Genomic DNA, 23,261 nt, shown 5'->3' with positions numbered 1-23,261 from the left:
GCGGGTTTCTGATGTTCCGCTTTAACTTGTTGGCATACTGAACATTGTGAAATATATCTGGCTACATCTTTCTTCATACCACTCCACCAATACTGTCGCTTAAGGTCCTGGTACATCTTCGTAACACCTGGATGAATAGTATAACGACTCTTGTGTGCTTCATTCAAAATCTCTTGCTTAAGATTTCCACCATCGGGTATACAAATACGTCCCTGAAATAAAAGTATACCATCACTCCGTAGAGTATATCCCAAAGGAGAAAATTTCTCGATATCTGCTAAAATTTGTGCTAACTTCACATCTTTCGATTGTTGTGTCTTGAGCAATTCAAATAACTCGGGTTGTACTCTCATATAAGCACAACTCACAACTGGTTTATCTTCTGGGGTTGAAATAGATAAGACACTCAACTGTTCTAATAACCTCCATTCTTGAACCATCATCGTAGCCATAGAAGCTCCTCGCCGACTCAAAGCATCGGCTACTACATTAGCCTTTCCTGGATGATATAGAATCTCACAGTCGAAGTCTTTAAATAACTCGACCCATCGTCTCTGCCTCATGTTCAATTCCTTCTGGGATAAAAGATAATGTAGGCTCTTATGATCTGTATAAATTTCAACTTTCTCACCATATAGATAGTGTCGCCATATCTTCAATGCAAATACTATCGCTGCCAACTCCAAATCATGAGTAGGGTAGTTCACTTCGTGTTTCTTCAATTGTCTGGATGCATAAGCATTAACTCAACCCTCTTGCATTAATACGTAACCCAAACCTGAATGGGATGCATCGCTGTAGATGGAGTATTTCTCTCCACTTCTTGGAATGGCTAAAACTGGTGCAGTAGTCAACTTCATCTTTAGTTCTTGGAAGGCACGTTCACACGTGTCATTCCATTCAAACTTTTCTCCTTTCCTTGTTAGCTTAGTCATAGGGGAAGATAAACGAGCAAACCCTTCAATGAATCGCCTATAATAGCCTGCAAGACCTGGAAAACTACGTATCTCTGTCACAGTCGTAGGTCTCGGCCAATCCATAACTGCTTTGGTCTTGTCTGGATCCACTAAAATACCATCTCCAGACACCACAAGACCTAGAAATCCAATTTGAGTGAGCCAGAACTCACACTTGCTGAACTTGGCATACAGTTGCTCTTCTTTGAGTCTCTATAATACTAGAGTAAGATACTCTGTATGCTCCTCCACATTAGGTGAGTAGACTAGGATATCGTCGACGAAGACAATAATGAATCGATCTAGGTATTCACGTAGAACTCAATTCATCAAATCCATGAAAACAGCTGGGGCATTCGTTAACCCAAATGGCATTACCACAAACTCGTAGTGTCCATAGCGAGTCCTGAAAGCAGTCTTCTGAATATCATCATCTCTAACTCGCACCTGATGGTACCCCGATCTCAAATCCATCTTCGAGAATACCTTAGCTCCTAGCAATTGATCTAACAAGTCATCCACTCGAGGTAAGGGATATTTATTCTTCACTGTCACCTGGTTCAATTGACGATAGTCAATACATAATCTCAAAGATCCATCTTTCTTCTTCACGAACAATACTGGTGCACCCCACGGGGATGAACTGGGTCGGATAAAGCCCTTCTCTATTAATTCTTCTAATTGGGCCTTCAACTCCTTTAGCTCATTAGGTGTCATCCGATATGGAGCCTTAGAGATAGGCTGCGTACCAGGCAATAATTCGATAGTAAACTCCGATCCTCTCCGAGGAGGTAATCCTGGTAGCTCATCTGGGAAAACTTCTTGGAAATCTCGTACTACTGGTACCTCGGGTAAATTCTCCTTGCTTCCTTCGTCAGTGGTTACAAAGGCTAGATAAGCCTCGCGTCCATCACGCATTAGCTTTTCAACTTTCATCACCGAGATCATAGGAATCGTAGACATAGGCTTGACTCCTCTATAAATAAGAATTGGCTGTTGAGGTAGTTCAAAATCAATAATCCTTCGCCGATAATCAACTCTTGCATAATGTCGTGATAGCCAATCCATGCCAAGGATCAAATCAAAATCCTTAACATCGAGAATTACCAAATCTCCCAATAGCTTCTTATCATGGACCTCGATCTCACAATTTTTAAACATTTCTCTAGCTATCATAATCTTATCTCCTGGCGTAGACACAATCAAGTGGTACGACAAAGAAATTCGGGAATGGGGAACATGACATACTGTGCGCAGTGCAATAAAAGAATGTGTAGAACCAGTATCAAATAATGCACGCACATCATGACCATATAGGGATAGAATACCTTGGATAGTCCCGTCGCCCTGCTCTGCCTCAGCTGTGGTAAGGTCATAAACTCTACCCTGCACCTGTCTATCTGCGAGCGGTGGATGCTGAGCTACTAGTAGTGCTGGTATTGGTGCCGCTCCTGGCCCTCTAACTGCTGGTGGCCTCTGATTAGCCTGCTGACCTCTATTTTGGGGCGGTTGAGTACACCGGTTGGCTGTGTGTCCTTTTTGTCCGCACCTGAAACAAGTGACCTCTGGTGCGGGGAGTGCTGCTTGATTCCTCGGGCAATCTTTCTTTCTATGACCCTCTTGTCCACACTTAAAACAAACGTTCTTCCCAGCTAGGCACGGTCCTCCGTGCTTCCTTCCACACTGACCACATTGTGGATTATTCTCTGTTTTATTTCCTTGTCTGGCTGTCCACTTCCTCTTCTTATTATTATTGGACGAACCATGAGATGTACCTGTGCCCTTCTTGGCTGCTTGTGTTGCTCTCCATTCATTGCGATCTCGCTCGATAGCATATGCTCGCTGGACCACCGTGGCATAATCCATGCTTAGAGCTCCTCCAAAAGCATGTCGGATATCCGCACGCAATCCTCTCTGAAATTTGGCGGCCTTCTTTGCTTCACTGGACACTAACTCCGGAGCATATCGTGACAATGCTGTAAACTCCGCCTCGTACTGAGCCACCGTGTTAGTACCTTGTACCAATTCCACGAACTCAGACTTTCGGCTCCTTAACCCATGCTGGGCAATAAGCGTCGTTGAACACTTGTTGAAACTCAACCCATGTGGGCTCTCGATCACCAAACCTCTGGCGGGCAATCTCCCACCATCTCTCGGCATCGCCTCTGAACATGAACGTGCTAAGTCGAACTCGTCGGTCGTCCGCACAACCAATAGATCGAAGATGCTTCTCTATTGATAGCATCCAATTCTCCGCTGTTGCTGCATCTGTACCTCCATGAAATGATGGTGGTCGGAACGCCATGAAGTCCTTCAATAATTGACTCCCAGTGTCTGTCGCTACAACTGGAGTTGTTGGGGAGACCAGTGGTTCGCCTTCACTGCCTCCTGCTTCTTGGTGTACTTGTGATTGCCTCACCTGATTCGTCACAAGGGTATCAACTACCATCATTAAACCTGCCAACATGCCTCGCATCTCGGCCATACCCTGTCGTAAGTCACTACCAGAATCCCCTGGTGAGCCTGGTGTGGGAACTGGAACCTCGCCTGGCGTAGAAGTAGCCTGGCTGCGAGTACGGGGTCGTCCTCTTTGATTACTCATTTTCCTGCATCACCACTTAGGTTTAGAATACTGTAAATTCGGTTAACGTATCTAACTGACAGACACAAGTCCTAACTCTACCCAACATCCTATGTGTGTACTGGAGACTCCTCAAAACACTGCTCTGATACCAATACTGTAACACCCCATCTCCTAGAACTGGCCAAGAAGAGGTGCTACTGGGGATAATAAAATAAACTGACTGATAACTGAATTCTGATACCAATACTGTATATATCAATTAAATGTAATAAGACTCTGAGTCAACAAAACTAAAATCATAATTGCATCTAAGGGAAAATCCCTAAACTAGAAATTAAAATGAATCTAAACTGATCAAGCACTAACTAACAACTCCCAGACATCTTTGGTCTTGAGCGGCTCCACGTACACACACTACTGGACACTGCTGCTAGGCCCCACATCTGGTACTCCCCCACTAGGACCTGGAATGGTGAAGAGTACAAGGTGAGCTACAAAGCTCAGCAAGTAATAAACTGGAAAGAATAACTGAAGCTAAATCGAAGAATATCGATACTGATAAAAATACTTACTGAACTTGTACTGAGAGATATAATAATCACTGGATGGCATTTATAAGATGTAATGCACATAAGCTGTAAACTAAATGCAGGTATGCAACTTTGGCCCATAGGCCCACATAACTGTAACACATACCTGACTGATCTGATTCCTGCAAGCATAAAAACTGTAAGCACATACTTTGGGCAACATGCCCCTAGCTCCCCGGCCAACATCAGGCGAGCAACTCATAACTGAGATATAATTGTACTGATACTAGTGGGATCCCCGCGGACAAGCCGCCTGGCGTGCATAATGCAATGCTCATATAAATGCTGGCACACGATATGTAGTGCTCCACATAAGTCATGCTCAATGCTCATACAATGTGTATGCACATAATCTCACAAAATAATGCTGACCATGTCATAATGAACTGCTAAACATGGTATTGTTGGAAATGTATGCCCTAAAGACACGTTTTGTTTAATTTATGGTAATGATGTTTCTTTTATTCAGTTTATGGCACATATATTATTTGCATTTAATTGTTGGAAAGGTGTCCATGCTATTAAGTAAGTGATTCATGTGATGGGTCGTTCTTCACAGTTAGGCATGAATCATGGGTACTTAATAAGCAAGAAAATATAACTCTTGATTTTTTGATAGAACTGGGCATTCTATCATGATAAGATCATTGTGCAATAGATCCTAATGGAGGATGGCTTGCCTTAGCCAGTAAACAGTCCGTTTACTCTAATTGTACAAGCGCATTTGGAATGCGTAGAGTGGACCTGTGATAGAAGCTAATGACAAAGTACTAATTATCATGGAGCTAGTCTATCACTGCTACTACGTGGACGAGTACTCTAATACTTGAGTATTAGTTGGTGGTCTAGTGAACCTAGATCTATATTCTTGGATTCATTGTAAGTGAGGTCTATCAAAGATCAATATCCTTTTGAGTTGGGAGTATGGTTTCTAATTAGCTAAGACAGACTATTACAAGATAGTTTCTGTGATTCACCCCCTTGTGATTGTCCAAGAATAATCGAATAATCCAGGGCCCTGGGAACGTGACTTAAGAGTGTGTGCTTCTGGGTAGCTCCCAGTGATAAGCAAGTACATTCGAGTAGTCACGGATTATTGGACTAGTGATCTAAGGATGGTAGAAGTCATTTAGAAAGGTGTTAGTACATTATTCCTTTCTAAATGATGGGTGTTACGCAGAGGGGTATTTTCATCATTACACTAGTAGGTCAAAGACATGGCATATGCAAAATTATTCGTGGGGTCAGTGTTACCATATGGTGATAGTTGGAACACTTAGAATGACAAAATATAGCTACTAGGTAGCAGGGATATTTTGGTCATTTTAGCAGCCGTGAATAATTTGTCTTTTGGTCCCCGGGGTAGCTCGATGTAACTCATGTATTTTTTAATACATTTGGCTTGTTGAATGAATTACATTAAGAGAGAATTATTTTATTTAGAATGGTCCATTGGGCTAAAATAAAATAATAGTTCATTAGGGTCTTAATTAATTAATTGGGCTAACCCAATTAGAAAATTAATTAAAAGGTCCTGGCCCATTAGGGTTTGGCCCACTAGGGTTTTTTTTAACCCTAGGGTTCTCCCTATATATATCTCTCTTTAGTTGTTTTTTCATCCAAGTCGTTTTTCATTCTTCTTCACCGAAGAGAGGCCACGAGTTCGAGTCATACTCCGGAAGATCGAAAGGGGGCGTTTGAGTTCTGATGCGACGGAGCCGAAGGCTAGCAGGACAGCCGTCGTCTCCTCCACGCGAAGAAGCTCCCATCGCTCCATTCCGTCCGGTAATCCGCCGTAAAAGTAAGTCTCCTAGACTCTAACCAATATGAGGATCGTTTTTATTTTAAAACGCTTCCGTTGCATGCTTTTGATCCTCGTTCATGATCCTACAGGTATATGATTTTTACTAGAAATATTGAGATTCAAATATTCTGAAATTTCTAAGTATAGGCTCGGCATATTGGATTTTATCATATCTTGGGATAAAAATTCAATATTTGAATAATTGAATATTCATATTAAATTTAAGACTTGAATCAAGAGTTTATTGGAAGCTATTTGGATGCCATTTGATACTATTTGGATGATTGAGAAAGTCTAAGGAAGCAATTTGAATGAAAAGGCAGCCCATTCGAATGAAAAAAGGATTTCAGCAAGCTCATTCGAATGGCAGAAAACTCATTCGAATGACAGAGACTCATTCGAATGACAGAAGGCTCATTCGAATGATAGATGATATTCAAAGGCTATTCGGATCTGATCTGGGACTCATTCGAATGACTCTCAAATTCGTTCGAATGAATTTTGAAAAATTCCAACATTTGAATTGGCAAAACTCGATTCATTCGAATGCAACAGTAACCTTATTCAAATCAATTTGTAGATCATTCGAATGACAAGAAGGCTCATTCGAATGCTAAGCTATACAAAGCAACAACTTACTCACATCTTCAAGGGCTCATTCGAATGACAACAAGGCTCATTCGAATGACAGTCTAAAAACCTCAAAAATTCATACGAATGATACGATATCTCAGGACTCATTCGAATGACAAGGCACTCATTCGAATGACTGATACATTATAAGGAAAAAACATTACAATAACACTGAAACTTATTTGGATGCTTTGAAACTCATTCGAATGACACAAGACTTATTCGAATGACTGGAATCTTATCAAATATAAAGCTTACGATAACAGAGATCATAACTTGAATCAAAACTTAGCTTCACTACACCATTCCAAAAGAAATCTTGGGAGAACAATCCCAATTGATATATAAACAACTTGAGGGATGATTTACTGATCATAACTAATGAAAACGTTGCAAGGAACATGCATGGATTGGCTGGTACTCACTGTACGCATGTAAATACATATATAAACATGCACTGAACTGATATAACTCACTATAACGCACATATATATATATACATGCACTGGAACTGATTCAATTCTGGAAATCTGATATCAAGCTCAATCAAGACCTGTAAGAAAGGATTACAGGGGAAGGATACTTGCCTTATGATCTTCTTGATTGACTCAATAATCTCCCGAGAGCCTTCTATGCAAAGCTTGAACTCATTGTATATGCATGAAAAATATATACATACATACTACTATATTAATCTGAATTACACTAAGAATCTTGAATCAACTGAGGGTATCACTGAACTATAATCCCGTAAGAATGGATTACAGGGATGGGATACTTGCCTTAGACTCTTTGATCGAACCCTAACGATCGCCAAAAGAGACTCTTATGCAAGACTTTGAATCTGCTACTGCTTCTTGGCTCCTCTGTTCTTCACGATTTTTCTCTCTTTCAGCGGCGTGAAGAGACTAAGGCTAATGAGGCTATACATATATACATATGTCTATAGGAAACCTAATGCCCTTCTCCTTCTCCTACTATATCCAGGAGACTCTAATCCCAATCCTCTCACGGATGAAATCACTAATCTCTTAATACCTCTTATTAACTAAATTAAATAAATAACAACTTCTTAAATGTCCTTCAAGTCCTTGCATTTAATTTCAAAAATAAATAAATAATTAAATGCTATTTACTCAATAAAAATCTAAATTGCCATATTAGATAATTAAATGGCAAATCCTCTTAATTAATTACTTCAATAATTAATTAACTAATTCTAAATAAATACTAGGCCCTCTAACGGGTCGTTACACATACCATGAGCCCCACTCTTCAGGATTCTATATCTCTCTTACTGCTTAAGAGACTCTCAAATCATTTCACATCTTGAGGCCTCAAGATCTTACCCCACAAGATCATACCTCACATCTTTCAATTAATATCTGAAAGTTTCAACTTTCCACAACAATGGATCCACGTCCATCATGATTCACCTCTCCACCCAGCTCATCCCAGAGCTTGACTGTCAACGGTCTTTCTATCCATGACCGTCACGCTGAGCCTACCTCGAGCTTCGGCACCCATAGCCATGGAGTGCCTACCATTACCCTCTAGGTAAATTGAGACCTCTCGTCTCTCTTTGCATACTCATGAATGCATTCAGTTACTACGCCCGGCCTGGCCTTTCCGCATGCCTCGCTTGGGCTCCCATGATTTGGAACTAAAATTCCTGGGCTTCCACATTACCTATCATGCCCCTGCCCACTTGGCATCTAAAGTTGGTATTTCTTGTGCGCGCATAGCCCACGGATGTCCTGTTGCCACAATTCACTACCCTCGGCCCACACACCGCTCATACCCTTCATTGGGTGACCTCCACGTCTCCCATCAAGGGTCTCGTGACCTTAGGCATCATCCCGACCCCAAGCATCACAATGAGGGTATATTCACCTCTCATCTCTTGACCTGAGGCGTTCCACTAGACCCTAAGCATCATTTTGAGAATTTAGATTGGCCCCTCATCCATCAATCACATGAACGGTCACGTGGCCTTTCCCAACCAGGACTTCCAATCCATGGCTTCCACGTGCATATCAACGCATGCCCAACTCCTTTATCCCAAATCTGAATTCCCCTGGATTTTAGCTGGACTCACTTGGGATTTCCATCTCATACGAAAACTTGCTAGGGTCCACTCATACCCTAGGCACATCCCTTCCAGGATCATCATCATAACAATATGATCACCTCACATTACATCGTACCGTATACATCTAGCATGCTTTCAGCACGCACGACTCTCCTCGGTGTTCTTTCGGATGCTATTTACTTCATGCTGTCACTGGCTATAACATACAGATGCCTTACATGCATGCTCCCCATGGAGCCTTACTGCAATTAACCTTACCCCCTTCCTGGGGCTCGCCACCTAGCCCGCTAATTACTCATTTTGTTGAGCCCCGAGCTAACTCCCACTTTAGCTCACTCTATCTCAAGCGCACAAGCCTTACTGGGCCACTTCCAAGGGGCAACTCTATTCCCTCGGACACACTCGGCAAATCCCTAATATAGAGATGCTCCATTAATCCTCGCCCGGACTACTCATGCTCTGGTTTGGTGTTCCCACACGAGCCTCAACACTTCAATCTCAAGAAGTCCCCCTTCTTAAAACACTTCATATCCTCGAAATGCCACATTTGAGTTTTCTTGACACCAACACCCACACTGGGGTTTTCGGTTCCTCATCGTCCCGACTCGTATACTACTTATGGTATATCATCTCGACCCATGACATTCTCTTATCCCTATAATAAGCATATCTGGGCATACCCTTTTGATCATCACAGGCCCCACGCCTTGACCCAATCCCTAGGGTCCTTGGAACACATGCCCGACCTTCGAGCTCATCAAATCACTCTCATATCCAAACCTCGAGATCACAACCCAACTGTTCTCGACCCTAACTCAGCAATTAGGACATTCTGACTTACATCCAAATCATGTCAGACAATCCTCGACTCAAAATTCTGGCAATCGCTCACATCAATCACTTAATCGACCATACATAACATTCCAAGCACGCTAGCTTTCCCCACTCATATAGCTAGCCATGCTCTGATACCAACTGTAACAACCCGCTCCCACTTATGGGTGCCACCGATAAATAATCGACCGGATTACTCACTCGATGAACCACAACTGAAGGGTTGGACTATGTTTCAACAGCAAATGCCACAGGTGGGAACTAGGCTTCGTCCTTCCCTTCACTCCACTCAGGAATCAGTCCCAACTCAAACAACAAAAACTCAGTGGACAGAGACCTGAAACCCGAGTGAGCTTCACCTCTCTTCAGTTCGCCCCATAGCTAGAGGTGACCCAAGCACAAATCTAGCATACAAACATTTCACTGAGTATTGGAGATTTATGATAACATACCTTGCTAATCTTTACTCGGTTCGAACTTGGCTTCAATAACTCAAGCCACATATAAATCACGCAGACTCACAATCATCTAACACACTGATGATTACAACAATTAGATACATCTAACTCTCATCAACACATACATTTACTCACAAGGGTATACATACACAACACCACATGGCTACACACAATAGATAATAAAATACAAAACTCGGGCAACACCGCTAGTTGCCACAACAGCCTCCCGGCACCATCCCTACTTGCATATGGTCTTGCATCATCTACAACACGAGGTAAAACCTCATGAGTCATAAAGACTCAGTAAGGGTGCAATGTATGTAAATATGAATATAACCATGTTTATGTATGCCAAATGCATGCAAATGAGGCTAGGCCATCTCATCCTCACAACCCTCCAAGGTTTGAGGCATTAACCTATCAGCCCTCACAACACTAGTCCTCTTTATGGCCATAGGTCTACTAGGTCTTGCATCACACAAGATATAACTACTACATGCCAATGTAACATAAAACCATTACAAACATATTTACCAACTTGCAAGGCCACCTCCACATAGGGCCATCCCTTACCTGGCTCAAAGCCTTATCTGCCACGGGCGAGAATTCCAGCCTGAATTCTGAGCTTTTCTAGGATTATCTCTTTCCCGGTCGAACCTAGATGCAAACACACACAAACCCAACTCCATTAACATCCGGCATTCAACCAATGCCCTCAACTACACCATATACCCCAAAAGCACTCAACAACAACTCAACAGAAACCACCCAAACCATAGTCATAATCCAACCATAACCTATTCCACATTATCTCAAATAATGGAAATTAATTCGAAAATAAATTTAATAAATTTACCTCAATCAATTTAGAAACGAAAATCGGCCAATCGCCCATACCAGCATTGCCTCATTGACTGCCATCTCAAGCCCAAAATCCCATTCTCGAGCTTCCAGTATGCTCCATGAGCCTTGAAATAATATTTAGAACTTTTCTAAAATTTTTTGGGATTTTTCTCCTATTTTTCCCATTTTTCCAGATTTTCTTATTTTCTATTTTCTATTTTCTTTTCATTTTTCTTTTTCTTTTTCTTTTCTTTTTTTTTTCTTCTCCTTCTTCCCCTTTCTTCTTCCTCCCGCGCCTCCCCTGTGCGCGCCCTGCTCCTTCTCCTTCATCGCGCATGGCCACTGGCCGTGCAAGCTGCCGTCGGCCACTCCTCGCTGCAACAAGACCACCGGCCACCACCGCAGCCTGCACCTCCAGCCATCACCGGCATCCCCTATTCGCACGATGCTGCCATGGCCGACCTCGCAGCTTCCAGCCACCATTGCCAATGCTTCAACCATCTTCGAGCACTGCCCCACGCATCGCATCAGCTGTCGCACGCCCCGATCGCCATCAGCCGCCTAGACCAGCTCCATGGCCGACCATTGAAGCTTTTCCCGCTGCTACTGCTTTTCTTCTTCGCTGGCCATGGCAGCTTCTACCATGGCCGACTAGCCATTGGCTCTCTCTCTCTCTCTTCCTCTCTCGCAAGCTTTCTCTCGATCTCTCTCGCTCGCGATCACACGCCCAACCCCGAGCTCCCTCTCTCTCTCTCATTCCCTTGCTCTCCCTGCTATCTCTCGACCATCACTCTCATTTCTCTTTTCAAATTTTAGAGTCACGAAGCTTCCAGGAAGCTTCTCACACACACACACGAGCGCATAAATATACATATATATATATATATTACACACATTAATCCCTCAATTACTCTATAATTCCATTTAGAAATTTTTAATTACTCTTGGGGATTTCTGTAATTGTACTTGGACCCTTCAAACTTTAATTTAAATTCCATCAAGCCACATAATTTCTTGATTTTCTTAAAATTAATAATCGACATCTACTCAGAAGTTTCGATTTCTTCCTTGCTCTTGCACGGGCCCTTGATTCCACCCAAAAATACGTTAGGGTTGCCTCACTCCCAAAATCGGACCACCCCTAGGGCCCCCTCAGCTTCTCGGAGGTCCCCTACAACCCTTCGGTGTCGACACCCTTTCGGGCTTATACCAAAATTATTCCAAAAATTATTCCCGATCGAACTACTTCCAGTGCCATAAACCTCACTTCGAGACGCTCATCAATCTCTTGCCCTCTTTCCTGGACATCCAAGTCCCGAGGCACTCCCAGCCACCAATTCGGCAATTTGATTAATTAATTTCTCAAAATCAACTTTCAGGCTTCTCGGACCACTCGAGGTCCTGACAAAATAATCTAAATTATTTATTTTCAATACCATGTAATATTGGGTATTACACTGGACATCTATCAAAGCTTTACCTGTAGCTAGAAATGGCCTCCCTAAAATAAGGGGAACCTCAAGGTCCTCAATCATATCCAAGACAATGAATTCAACTGGGAATATGAATTTGTCTACCTTTACCAAAACATCTTCCACAATACCTTTTGGATGCTTGATCGATCTATCCGCGAGCTGCAAAGTGATTGTGGTTGGCCTTGGTTCTCCCAAACCTAATTTCCTGAAAATAGTTAAAGGCATGAGATTAATGATAGCTCCTAAATCACACAAAACTTTATCAAAACAAATGTCACCAATAATACAAGGGATAGTAAAACTCCCTGGATCCTTAAGCTTTTGTGGCAACTTGTTTTGAACAATGGTAGAGCACTCTTCACTCATCTTGACTGTCTCAAATTCTGCTAGCTTCCTCTTGTTGGCTAAAATATCTTTTAAGAACTTGGCGTAGCTAGGGACTTGTGTGATAGCATCCACAAATGGAATATTGATGTGTAGCTTCTTTAACATCTCAAAGAACTTGGCGAATTGCTCATGTTGGTGTTGCTTGAGTCTTTGAGGGAAAGGCAATGGTGGCACGTATGGCTTGACATTAGGATCTAAAAACTTAATTTTTGGTGACCACTCATACTCACATTTTGCTTCCATCTGGTTTGGCCTTCTTTGTGTTGTTTCAGCTTCTTTTAGTTTGGTCTCATAAAATTCCCTTGGTGGAAGCACTTCTCCTTGGATCATCCCCTCTTGCTTGCTCACGGGTTTACTTGCTTTGGGTGGATCCTGCAACTCCTTTCCACTCCTTAGCATGATGGAATTGGCTTGCTCTCTTGGATTGGTCTCTATGTTGCTTAGTAAAGAGCCTTGGGGCCTAGAAGAAAGCATCTTAGCAATCTGCCCAACCTGTACCTCCAAGTTTTGAATAAATGCCTCCTGGTTCTGAAATTTGGTTTCCATACCTTGGAATCTTGTCTTAGCAGTATTTACGAACTTGGTCATCAACTCCTCTAAGCTTGGTTTCTTCTCTTGTTGTGGTTGGAATCTGGAAGGTGCTTGATAGTTTATGGCATTATGATTGCTCCATGAGAGATTGGGGTGGTTGCTCCATCCTGGATTGTAAACATTGTTGTATGGATTATGTTGCTGACAATGGAAATTCCCTACAAAGTTGGAAGATTCTAACACATTTGCAAAAGTATTCCCCATTTGGCACTCTACTAAACCATGTCCTACCACTCCACATAAGTCACAAGTGATACTCTCGGTAGGCATGGATGGATTGCATAAATTGTCCAACTTTGCATTAAGGGCGGCCACCTGAGCGGATAAAGCACTGATGTTGCTCACTTCATGTCCTACAGTCGGTCTCCTCATTGGTAACCTGTCAACTTGCCATTGATAACTATTAGACGCCATTTCATCCAACAACTCATAAGCTTCATCAGGTGTCTTCCTCATAATGGTACCTTCTGCAGCTGCATCAATCATAGAACGATTAGTAGAAGATAATCCATTATAGAAAGTTTGTACCTGAAGCCACACAGGTAATTGGTGGTGTGGACACTTCCTTAACAACTCCCTGAAGCGCTCACAGGCTTCATACAATGTCTCCATCTCAAACTGCACAAAAGTAGTGATATCAGTTTGCATCTTTGCAGTTTTTGATGGTGGAAAGTACTTGGCTAGAAACTTTTGGGCCATGACATCCCATGTGGTGATAGAACCTGGTGAAAGTGAACTCAACCATGCTTTTGCCTTGTCTCTCAATGAGAATGGGAACAATCTTAGGCGTATAGCATCATCAGAGACTTCGTTATGCTTGAAAGTATCATAAATCTCCAAGAAGTTGGCGATGTGTGCGTTTGGGTCATCATTAACGAAGCCACCAAATTGAACCGTGGCTTGCATCATTTGGATGATTGCCGGCTTGATCTCAAAGTTGTTAGCTTGTACTGTCGGCCTACGAATACTCGAGGCAATGCTATCAACGGAAGGTGATGCATAATCCCTCAATGACCTCTGGGCTTCTATATTTTGATTTTCTGCTTCCATAATCTCTCTTTGTTGGTTATTCAATCTATGAAATGTTCTTTTAATTTTTGGATCAAAATCTATCAACTCAGATTTTCTAGCACAGGTCATCCATGAGATCCACCTAAAAAAAATAAAAATAAATTAATAAATAAATGAATGAATGAATTAAATAAATAAAAAAAACTATAAAATTAAATAACAAAAACTAATTCCAGATTAAAGTAAGAATTGCAAATCTCAATATTGTTAACAAACAGTTTCCCGGCAACGGAGCCAAAAACTTGATGTGCCTAAAATGCAATGGCAAGTGCACCAGTCGATCAAGTAATAGAGTGAATGAGCAAAGTATCATTCCCACAGGGACTGTCGAAACAAGTACCGAAACAGAGCAATCCTATTCTTTATCTAGAAAAATCGAATTAGAGATAATATCAACTAACTACAAAATTAAAGTAAGAAGAATACGACGTATTGAAAATAGCAAAATAAAGAACAATCGGACAAGTTAAAACAGAGAGATAGGATAGCTAAGATATTTGATTCACCTACGAGAATGTTGTAATTCTTATCAAATAAGTTAATTAGATGGATTTTACTTACATGTGACGGCGAAATTTCATAACTTTTTTATTATCCTTTGGTTCAGATATAACAAACTATCGCTAATCACTAATTTTACACTTGGTCCATGTAAAATCAATTAATTAACGACGCATTAAGTTTTGTGAAATTCACTAACTCAAATTACTAATTCAAGCAAATTCAAGTTACTACAAAGATGAATATTCATACTTGGTTCGTTTCAATATCCAATCTAAGTTATGTGATATGTAAAGCTTAACATAGAATTACTTGATCTGTATCATCTATGTTCATAAAATCATTTAACAGGTGATCAGGCTGTCAAAGTAATAATAGCCATATCACATAATCACATGAAATAAACATCAATCAAATTAACCGATAATAGTATCAATCACAACATTATCTCACCGCTATCTCGTTACCTTAGCTAATAAGAAATTCAGCCAACCATAATAATAGAAATCATCATAATTGAATTCCAGAAAAAATATAATTAAAATTCAGGAATTAATTCAAGAACAAAAGAATTAACAATCAAAGAAATTAATTCTAAATTCTTCTCCCAAAATAGTGATCTCCATCGCTGCGTGTTTCCGTCTCGCTTCCTTTTCTCCGTCCGTTGTACCAGGCTTCTCCAATTTCTCTCTGTTCTACCATCTCCAGTTTCGCTGAAAGCCTTCGTTATTTTTTTCAAATCTTTCCTGTTGTGCGCCTTCAATTCCTTCTTGCACGACCGCAATTCCAATTCTCCGTGCACCGCTGCCCCACTCTCCTCCTGCTTCACATCTCAATTTATTATATATCTACCTAGAAGTTCCACGCACACCCACAGAGCCCTAATCCACATCTCAATTTCAATTTATATTATTATAACATTCTAATTTAAAATGCACTCACTTACTCCACATTCACGACACTTTTATTCATAAATTAATAATATATATATATATATATATCACATAGCCCACACAAAACCCATGTTCACGTTACTTTAAATAATATATACATAAATAGTATAATATATAATATATCATATATATAATATATAACATTAAATATAATATTTAATATACTACTAATTATATTAACTTTAATTATATTATAATACTTATTATTTATAATATTTATTTTTTATTTAAATTATAATATTAATTTTAAAATTAACTTTATAATTTTATTTCTTTTTATTTTTTATTTTATTTTCTTTTAAACCAAACACCAAGTAGTATTCTTGTAAAATAACAAGAAATACTAAAAATTAAATATATACAAAGAAAACTCAAAATACTAGATAATTTTAAATCAAATACATATAAAATACTGGAAACACTATTCAATTATGACCAATAAATGTGTGAATAAATTCCCACATCAAATCCTTAACTAATTAGCTAGGCCCTGTCACATCGGACTAATTATCCATGATTCGATTATCCTCGATAACCACAGTTATCCTATCTTTCATTTGTAAGGATTTTGACTAATGATCTCAAATCAACAGTTTCTAAATCTCTTGGATCCATAATCATGGTTACCGTGTCAACGTTACACCCGAATCCTATCATCAGATCCTAACTTCAATAGCTAAATCATTTTGCTTGTACCATCTTCCATCAGGCTCCCACTATTTACAGAGAATAGTAGTCGTATACTAGAATAGTGTTTGTTTATGAATAGTATACCAGGTATGCTCCTAGGAAAGAGAGATGGGTCACAATCGGACATACTTAAATACTAAGTCTTTCCTTAGCTAGAACTTTCCTAGACATACACTTTCATTATACCACACTTAAATCCAGTAACCTTTAAAACTTCAATCAACAATCCCCAATCTCTAAGTAGGGATTTTGTCTGACGAACCATTAGTATATTTTTCCCTAAGTCTCCACTTAGGGTTTCTACTAATTGGCTCTAACTGAATCAGATCCTCTTAAGTCTCCAAATCAGACTTCTCCTAAATCTCCAAATAACATTTCGCTCTAATATCGACTATATCAGAGTCACTTAAGACTTTTCCTATATCTTCGAATAAACATTCGCTTTGACACCAATTGTAACGCCCCGTTTTTCGAGCGTGTTATTACTTAGGACAATTCTGGGATAATAATTTTTTTTTTTAATACTACTAAAACTAAACCATATCATTGCTCTTATCCATCCCAAAATCTCCATACATTTATCTTGAAAGAGAATCATCATAAACATTAAATGCGGAAGCTAGAATCAAACCTAACATCTTAACATTAATCATAAATCAATTCTTACATTCTCATTAACCATAAATAAGGTTATACATCATCATTAACTATAAATGAGATAATACATCGTCATTTCTCAAAACGTTCAAAATTCAAAGTAGTAGAACTTAAATACATGGGCTACATAACATACATTCAACTCATCATACAACTCATCATGCACTTTGCTAAGTGTCATTTCATGCCTCATTCATCCTCGTTTCTACTATAATCTCCATTTGGAACGTTTGAATATTCTTGGGGCAAAGCCCAAGTTAGATGATGTATATCTTTTTTTAATAACTTATCATGATGTAATTTCAAAATTTCCCTACTACATGCCTATCATTAGCTTACTTTCTCTGTATATGCTAGGCTAGGTAATCATCAATAGTGGAAGCAAGAATTGAACCTCAATATACCTCAAACATTAATAATATTACATGATCGCCTCAACGAAATTAGTAACACAAGATTATTCGACAATAGTACTTAAGTCCTTCAACATAACATGAAACATGACATAAGTTTTTTTTTTCAACATAACCTGAAAACATAACATATCATAACTTAAAACATAACATAGCACGACTGATACATGATCGAGTCCTTATACAGGAACTAAATGCAGAAATTAACTTCACAATGCCTTGCGTCTTTACAATTCATCCACTTCAATGTCTTCGCTGCAAACCCCATTTGGAATGTTTGAATGTTCCAGGGGCAAGGCCCACATTAGATGATGAATCATTTAAGTAAAAGTACATCATATATGTATGAATGCAATGCACATAACATCATAACTCTCATGTTTGGGTCAACTGCACCTTAAGAGTACCCGCCATTTTTCCAGTCTCCCTGATAGACCGAGGTGTATGGGTGCACCCTTGGCAAACCCATGCAGCGTATGACCATGAATCTCATCATGCTTATGCGCATATTTCATAAATCAAACATATAAATGCAATTTACATGACATACTCACATCAAGGCATGACAATATGATAAGATCATTTACATAAAATTGGATTTTGGAAACGAACCACTTGCAAACCAAGCATTTTCATTAAACTAAATCCAGTTGGGAAGTACCACTTATCTTGCAAAAAGATAATTTTGCTCCTAACGTAATTTTGTCTCAAAATTCGCATCGGACTTCCAATCGTACTCAATTATGAACTTTGACGTACCCTGGGCATCATAATTACTTAAGAAAATCATATTTATAATTTTCTCTAATTTTCTCTAATTTTCCTAATTTCTCTCATTTCCTCCTATTATTTCCTCAAGATTATGAAATAAATACTTTCTTATTAAATTTTCTCAATTTATCTTCATAATAATTCCTAAAACAATATTCCTAAGTCCCAGAAATTTCTTCATAATTTTTAGAATCCATATTCTATTTATCTCTCATTTTCTCTCTGATTTTCAAGCATCTATTGTCTCAAAAATCCATAATAAATACCAATCATGCATTTTTCTTCCAATTTCATCATCAATAGTTCTAAAATATCATTCTCACATTTCTGGAATTTTTCAAATTTTTTTTGAAGATAACTCACATTTTCACGGAGCGATTCAGTATTTTTCTATATTGCAACGAAGCCTTAGTTTGCGTATCCAACAACGTCTTCTGCTATAAATTTTCACACAAACTACTGTAACGCCCCGCTCCCACTTACGGGAGTTACTCGTGAACAATTACCCGAACCGTTCACCTGCCCGGTCTGAGATGAAGGGTGGACTATGTTTCAAGAAGAAACGCCCTAGGTGGGAACTAGGCTTCGTCTGGCCCTTCGCTTACCCAGGATCCATAAACACCCTAGGACCTCGCGAGTTTCTTATGAATGAAGAAATAACCCGCTACATCGCCCAAGGGCTTCAAGATGCTTCTTAACACCGGGCTAGACTAAGGGGAAACTCATACTCAGAAAAATCCTCCAATTTTTCCAACATTTCATCGCTCGGGGACTCCTTCGGGGATTTTATAATTTCTTCTATAGCCCAAAATCTCCCAAAATTGGGCCCTATTATTTCCCCTTTTATTCCCCTAATTTTTGAAATTTTTCCCTTTTTTTTTTTTTCGCGCGCGGGCCCCAAGGCCGGCTGGGCCCTCCCTGGGCCCGGCCGAGCGCGCCTGGGGCGGTCGCGGCCCGCGGCCATGCGGGCTAGCCCAGCAGCGGCCGCACGGGCTGGCCGCGCTGCCGTGCGCCTGCCGCGCGCGCACTCGCGCGCGCCCCCGCGCGCGCCCGCGCCCCCTGCTGCCCCCCAATTTTTTTCCAGCAACTCCCTTATTTTGAAGTTCCAACTTTCCAACACCCCAAAAATGCCCAAATTCTCCAGAATTTCCTTTCCATATATACACATCAAAATGTACCCTTTGGGCTTAAAGAAATCCTTACACAAGACATATACAAATTAAGCAAAAATTTCAACATTTAGAAAGAAATATTCAAATGTCTTCATGCTCAAGCCTCCTTCTCTTGCCAAACCTTTCCATAGCATGCTTCAATACCTACAAGAGGTCAAATAAACCTCATGAGCTCCAAGAGCTCAATAAGGGTGCAATGACATAAAGTATGGAAATTAACAATATAGATGCCAATGCCATATGCAAGTGCCTAGGGTTTCAATGCCTCAACCCTCAAGGTTAAAGGCTTCAACATTCCCATCCCAACACACAATTTCATGGCCATGAGTCTCATACACACAAGCATATGCAAAGCAAGCACAAAATGTTAAAATGCATACAAAAGTCATGCTAGCCACCATCCACTTGGGGCTTTCCCCTTACCTCATACTCCATGGATCTTCAAGTTTCCAACAACTTCAAGCCTCCAAAATCACTTCCTTTAATTTCCTCAAACTCCTTACATGAAAAACAAGCCTAGGATTATAAAGAAATCCTTTAAAAAATGAGAAATACAAGAAATTTAAGAAACCTTTACCTTTAGCCTTCTTGGATTTCTTCTTCTCTTTTTTTCTTCTTCTTTCTCTCTTCTTCATTTCTTTCTCCAAATGGCCAAAGGAAACCAAGACCTCACTTCTTGCCATTTTATACTAGTTCCCTCATATTCCAAGAATGCATCCTAGCCATTAGATTTATTTGGTGAGAATAAATCCTCACCATCCAAACTAACACAATCCATGGCATTAAGTCTTGTTTAAAGTCCACCATTGGATCTTTTCTCACTTTACAAGACAACATCTTAGCCATCCAAAGGAAGCACAATCCATGTGCTTTGCTAGGTTTTAATCCTAGCCTTTGATTTAATTTGGAGATTAAATCTCCACCTTCCAATCATTTCTCTTTTAACATCTCTCCACCATTTGGCAATCCATGCCAACTTCCAAGATTTAATGGCAACCCTTGGATCACTTTCCCATTTCAAGAATTAATCTCATCCCTTGAAATTATCCTTTCTTTCCCATTTAAATTAATGGGACTATTTTCATAACCATCACATGAGAGACATAAATAATTTCTTTCCCATTTAAATTAATGGGACTAATTTCCAACATCACATTTGAGAGACATAAATACTTTCTTATGTATTTAAATAACTCTCATATTTTCCAAGGCATTAATGGTGACCATTTACCATTTTCTTTTGGATTTTCTTTAATCCATATAATCATGCCTCTTATTAAATGCTTACAAGACCAATTATCATAACTTTTGCATTTATTTAATTCACCCAATTATACTTGAACCACAAAATGCCAAGTGTCACAACAAGACACTAACCTTGGCTTCCAAGTTTAATCTCATCTCTCCAAGTGGCATTACCACATTAATTCACAACTTAGGGAAAATATAATTATTCTCCTCAAATAATTTAATATCCACCATTTTCCCTATTTCAAAATTAAATTTCCTTTATGGAATTAAATTCCAAAATTCCCAATTACTCTTTGTGAATTTATTAATCCCATATATCTCCGCATAAATACCAAATTGGGATTTTTATTCACTTACACACCTAATTCTTCATAGGAATTATTTTTAATTTATCAAAATACCCTTTATTGGATTTCTCTATCCAAATTACCAAAATACCCTTCTCATGGGCATTCTCAATCTCAAGGATCCATCACCTTCTCAAGGGTATTTTTGGAAGTTTACTTACTTCCTTTTTTATTCTCTTAACACCGGTTATACCGGGTGTTACAACTACTAAACCCAGCCTATAGGATTCTTCTAGGATTTTTTGGTATTTTTCTCTGTATTTTATTTTTCCTATTTTCTTTCTTTCTCTTTTATAAATCTCTCTCTCATTCTCAAATCTTTTTTTCTTACAACCTTTCTCTTTCTAATTTAAGTTCTCAAACCTTTCAAGCTTCCTCTATTTATAGAAGATTGAATTAAGTTTAGCATAATTGTAGTGACCCACTATCTCTAATTATTTTGTCACATTTCTTAATTATTTTTCACTAAATCTCTCCCATAATCTTTAATTATTTGTCAACACCTTACTTTTTCTCTCACATTTCTCTATTATTTCACCTATTATCTTTGATTATTTGTCCATACCCTATTTTGTCTTTAACATTTCTCAATTATTTCAACTCTTATCTTTAATTATTTTATCATATTTCTTAATTATTTTCCACTAAATCTCTCCCATAATTTTTAACTATTTGTCCACACCCTACTTTGTCTCCCACATTTCTCAGTTATTTCACCCATTATCTTTGATTATTTGTCCACACCCTACTTTGTCTCCAATATTTCTCAATTATTTCACCCATTATCTTTAATTATTTTGTCATATTTCTTAATTATTTTTTACTAAATCTTACCCATAATCTTTAATTATTTGTCCACACCCTACTTTGTCTCCCAAATTTCTCAATTATTTCATCCACTATCTTTAATTATTTTGTCATCTTGATTATTTTTCACTAAATCTTCTTTTTAATAGATTATTGTTTAATTTAGTTCATTAATTTTAATTCCACTTTTTTAGCCTACTAATTCTAAGCCCATTTACTTAGTCTTTCTTTTTTTTTTCAACTTAACCCACTAACTCTAACCCCATTAGTTTTCTCAATTATAATCTCTAATGGATGTCAAAAAATATTTTAAATACAAAAAAATTAATTATTATTATTCTCAAAATACTAGGATATTACACGAGTTTCGGATTAGGTAAGGATCAAAAGGTATGTTCCCATAAATCCCTAGTACTCAGCAGATATTTATTGTGTTAACTATGTGCTTGGATCACCTTTGGCTTGTTGTGAGATGAGCTGAAGAAAGGTGAATCTCACTTGGGTTTTGGGTCTCGTTCTACTGTGTTTCTTGTTTGTTTGTGATCGATTCCTCAAGTGGAGTGAAGGGAATGACGAAGCTTAGTGCCTACCTAGGGAGTTTCATGATGAAACATAGTCCCTCTCTTCATTGTCAGTTGTTGTGCGTGAGTAATCCAGTTGATTATTCACCAGTGGCGCCCGTAAGTGGGAGCAAGTTGTTACAACTCATTCATATATAATGATTGGAGAGCTATGAATAAAGATATGATCGTAAAATATGAAAACATATTTTATTATATATTGCAAGAATTACATCATTAGTCCCATATTAATAAATGTTAGATGCCATCTAAATCTAGTATTAGGGCACCAACATTAACACTCTGCAATAGAAACGGTTCACAATTTCATAGGAATTGTTGATTGTTTTGCTCGATTGGTCAATAAGATCGGTCAACGGCCTTCAAGGGTTGTCGATAGTTATTCTTCCATTCGATTAAGTTTCCATAAATTGCATCTAGGTCCGTCATTAACACTTTATGACCCTTTCACCATCCCATGATGAAACTGAGGCCTTTGTTAACTCTTAATGACATGCCTGTCAACTCTTGACATTTGTTCCTCATTAATTTGATCATTGAACCCGATTTGTTAACTCTTAACGGTGACTTCATTAACTCTCAATGACGATTTCAACTTTAATTGCTTAGTCAACCATTACACTTGGATATACATGCAACCTTCTAAGTTCACTACTAAGTATCAATCAGGACATGCTAAACACTTTGATGTCGACCAAACGTTTTGATCTATAAAAAGGATCTCTCCATCTTCTAGATGTATCTCGAAAGACCCTGAGTGATAACTAGCATTATGTTAGAGCGATCCTACTAGTAATGAA

At 39.0% G+C, this 23,261-nt stretch overlaps 1 protein-coding gene across 1 annotated transcript; it reads right to left on the bottom strand.

Moving 5' to 3' along the window:
• Positions 1-12,543: 12,543 nt before the first annotated feature.
• Positions 12,544-14,297, bottom strand: LOC127787579 (uncharacterized). Its single transcript, XM_052315643.1, has 2 exons — positions 12,625-14,297; positions 12,544-12,574 (listed from the first exon to the last, which is right to left on the bottom strand). The coding sequence occupies exons 1-2, from the start codon at positions 14,295-14,297 to the stop codon at positions 12,544-12,546; spliced, it is 1,704 nt and encodes a 567-aa protein (XP_052171603.1).
• Between the last annotated feature and the right edge of the window lie 8,964 nt (positions 14,298-23,261).

This window comes from Diospyros lotus, chromosome 12 (assembly GCF_014633365.1).
Source record: "Diospyros lotus cultivar Yz01 chromosome 12, ASM1463336v1, whole genome shotgun sequence".
Classification (NCBI taxonomy): Eukaryota; Viridiplantae; Streptophyta; class Magnoliopsida; order Ericales; family Ebenaceae; genus Diospyros; species Diospyros lotus.
The sequence above is the reverse complement of the archived record's forward strand: the minus strand, read 5'-3'. Positions and strand labels throughout refer to the sequence as shown.

Bases quoted from the DNA above. Each gene is read 5' to 3' on its own strand.
- LOC127787579 (XM_052315643.1), bottom strand. From the start codon at position 14,297: ATGGAAGCAGAAAATCAAAATATAGAAGCCCAGAGGTCATTGAGGGAT. The intron at 12,575-12,624 runs GTGCTCTACCAT...TTAAGGATCCAG, and splicing joins ACAGTCAAGATGAGTGAAGA to GGAGTTTTACTATCCCTTGT.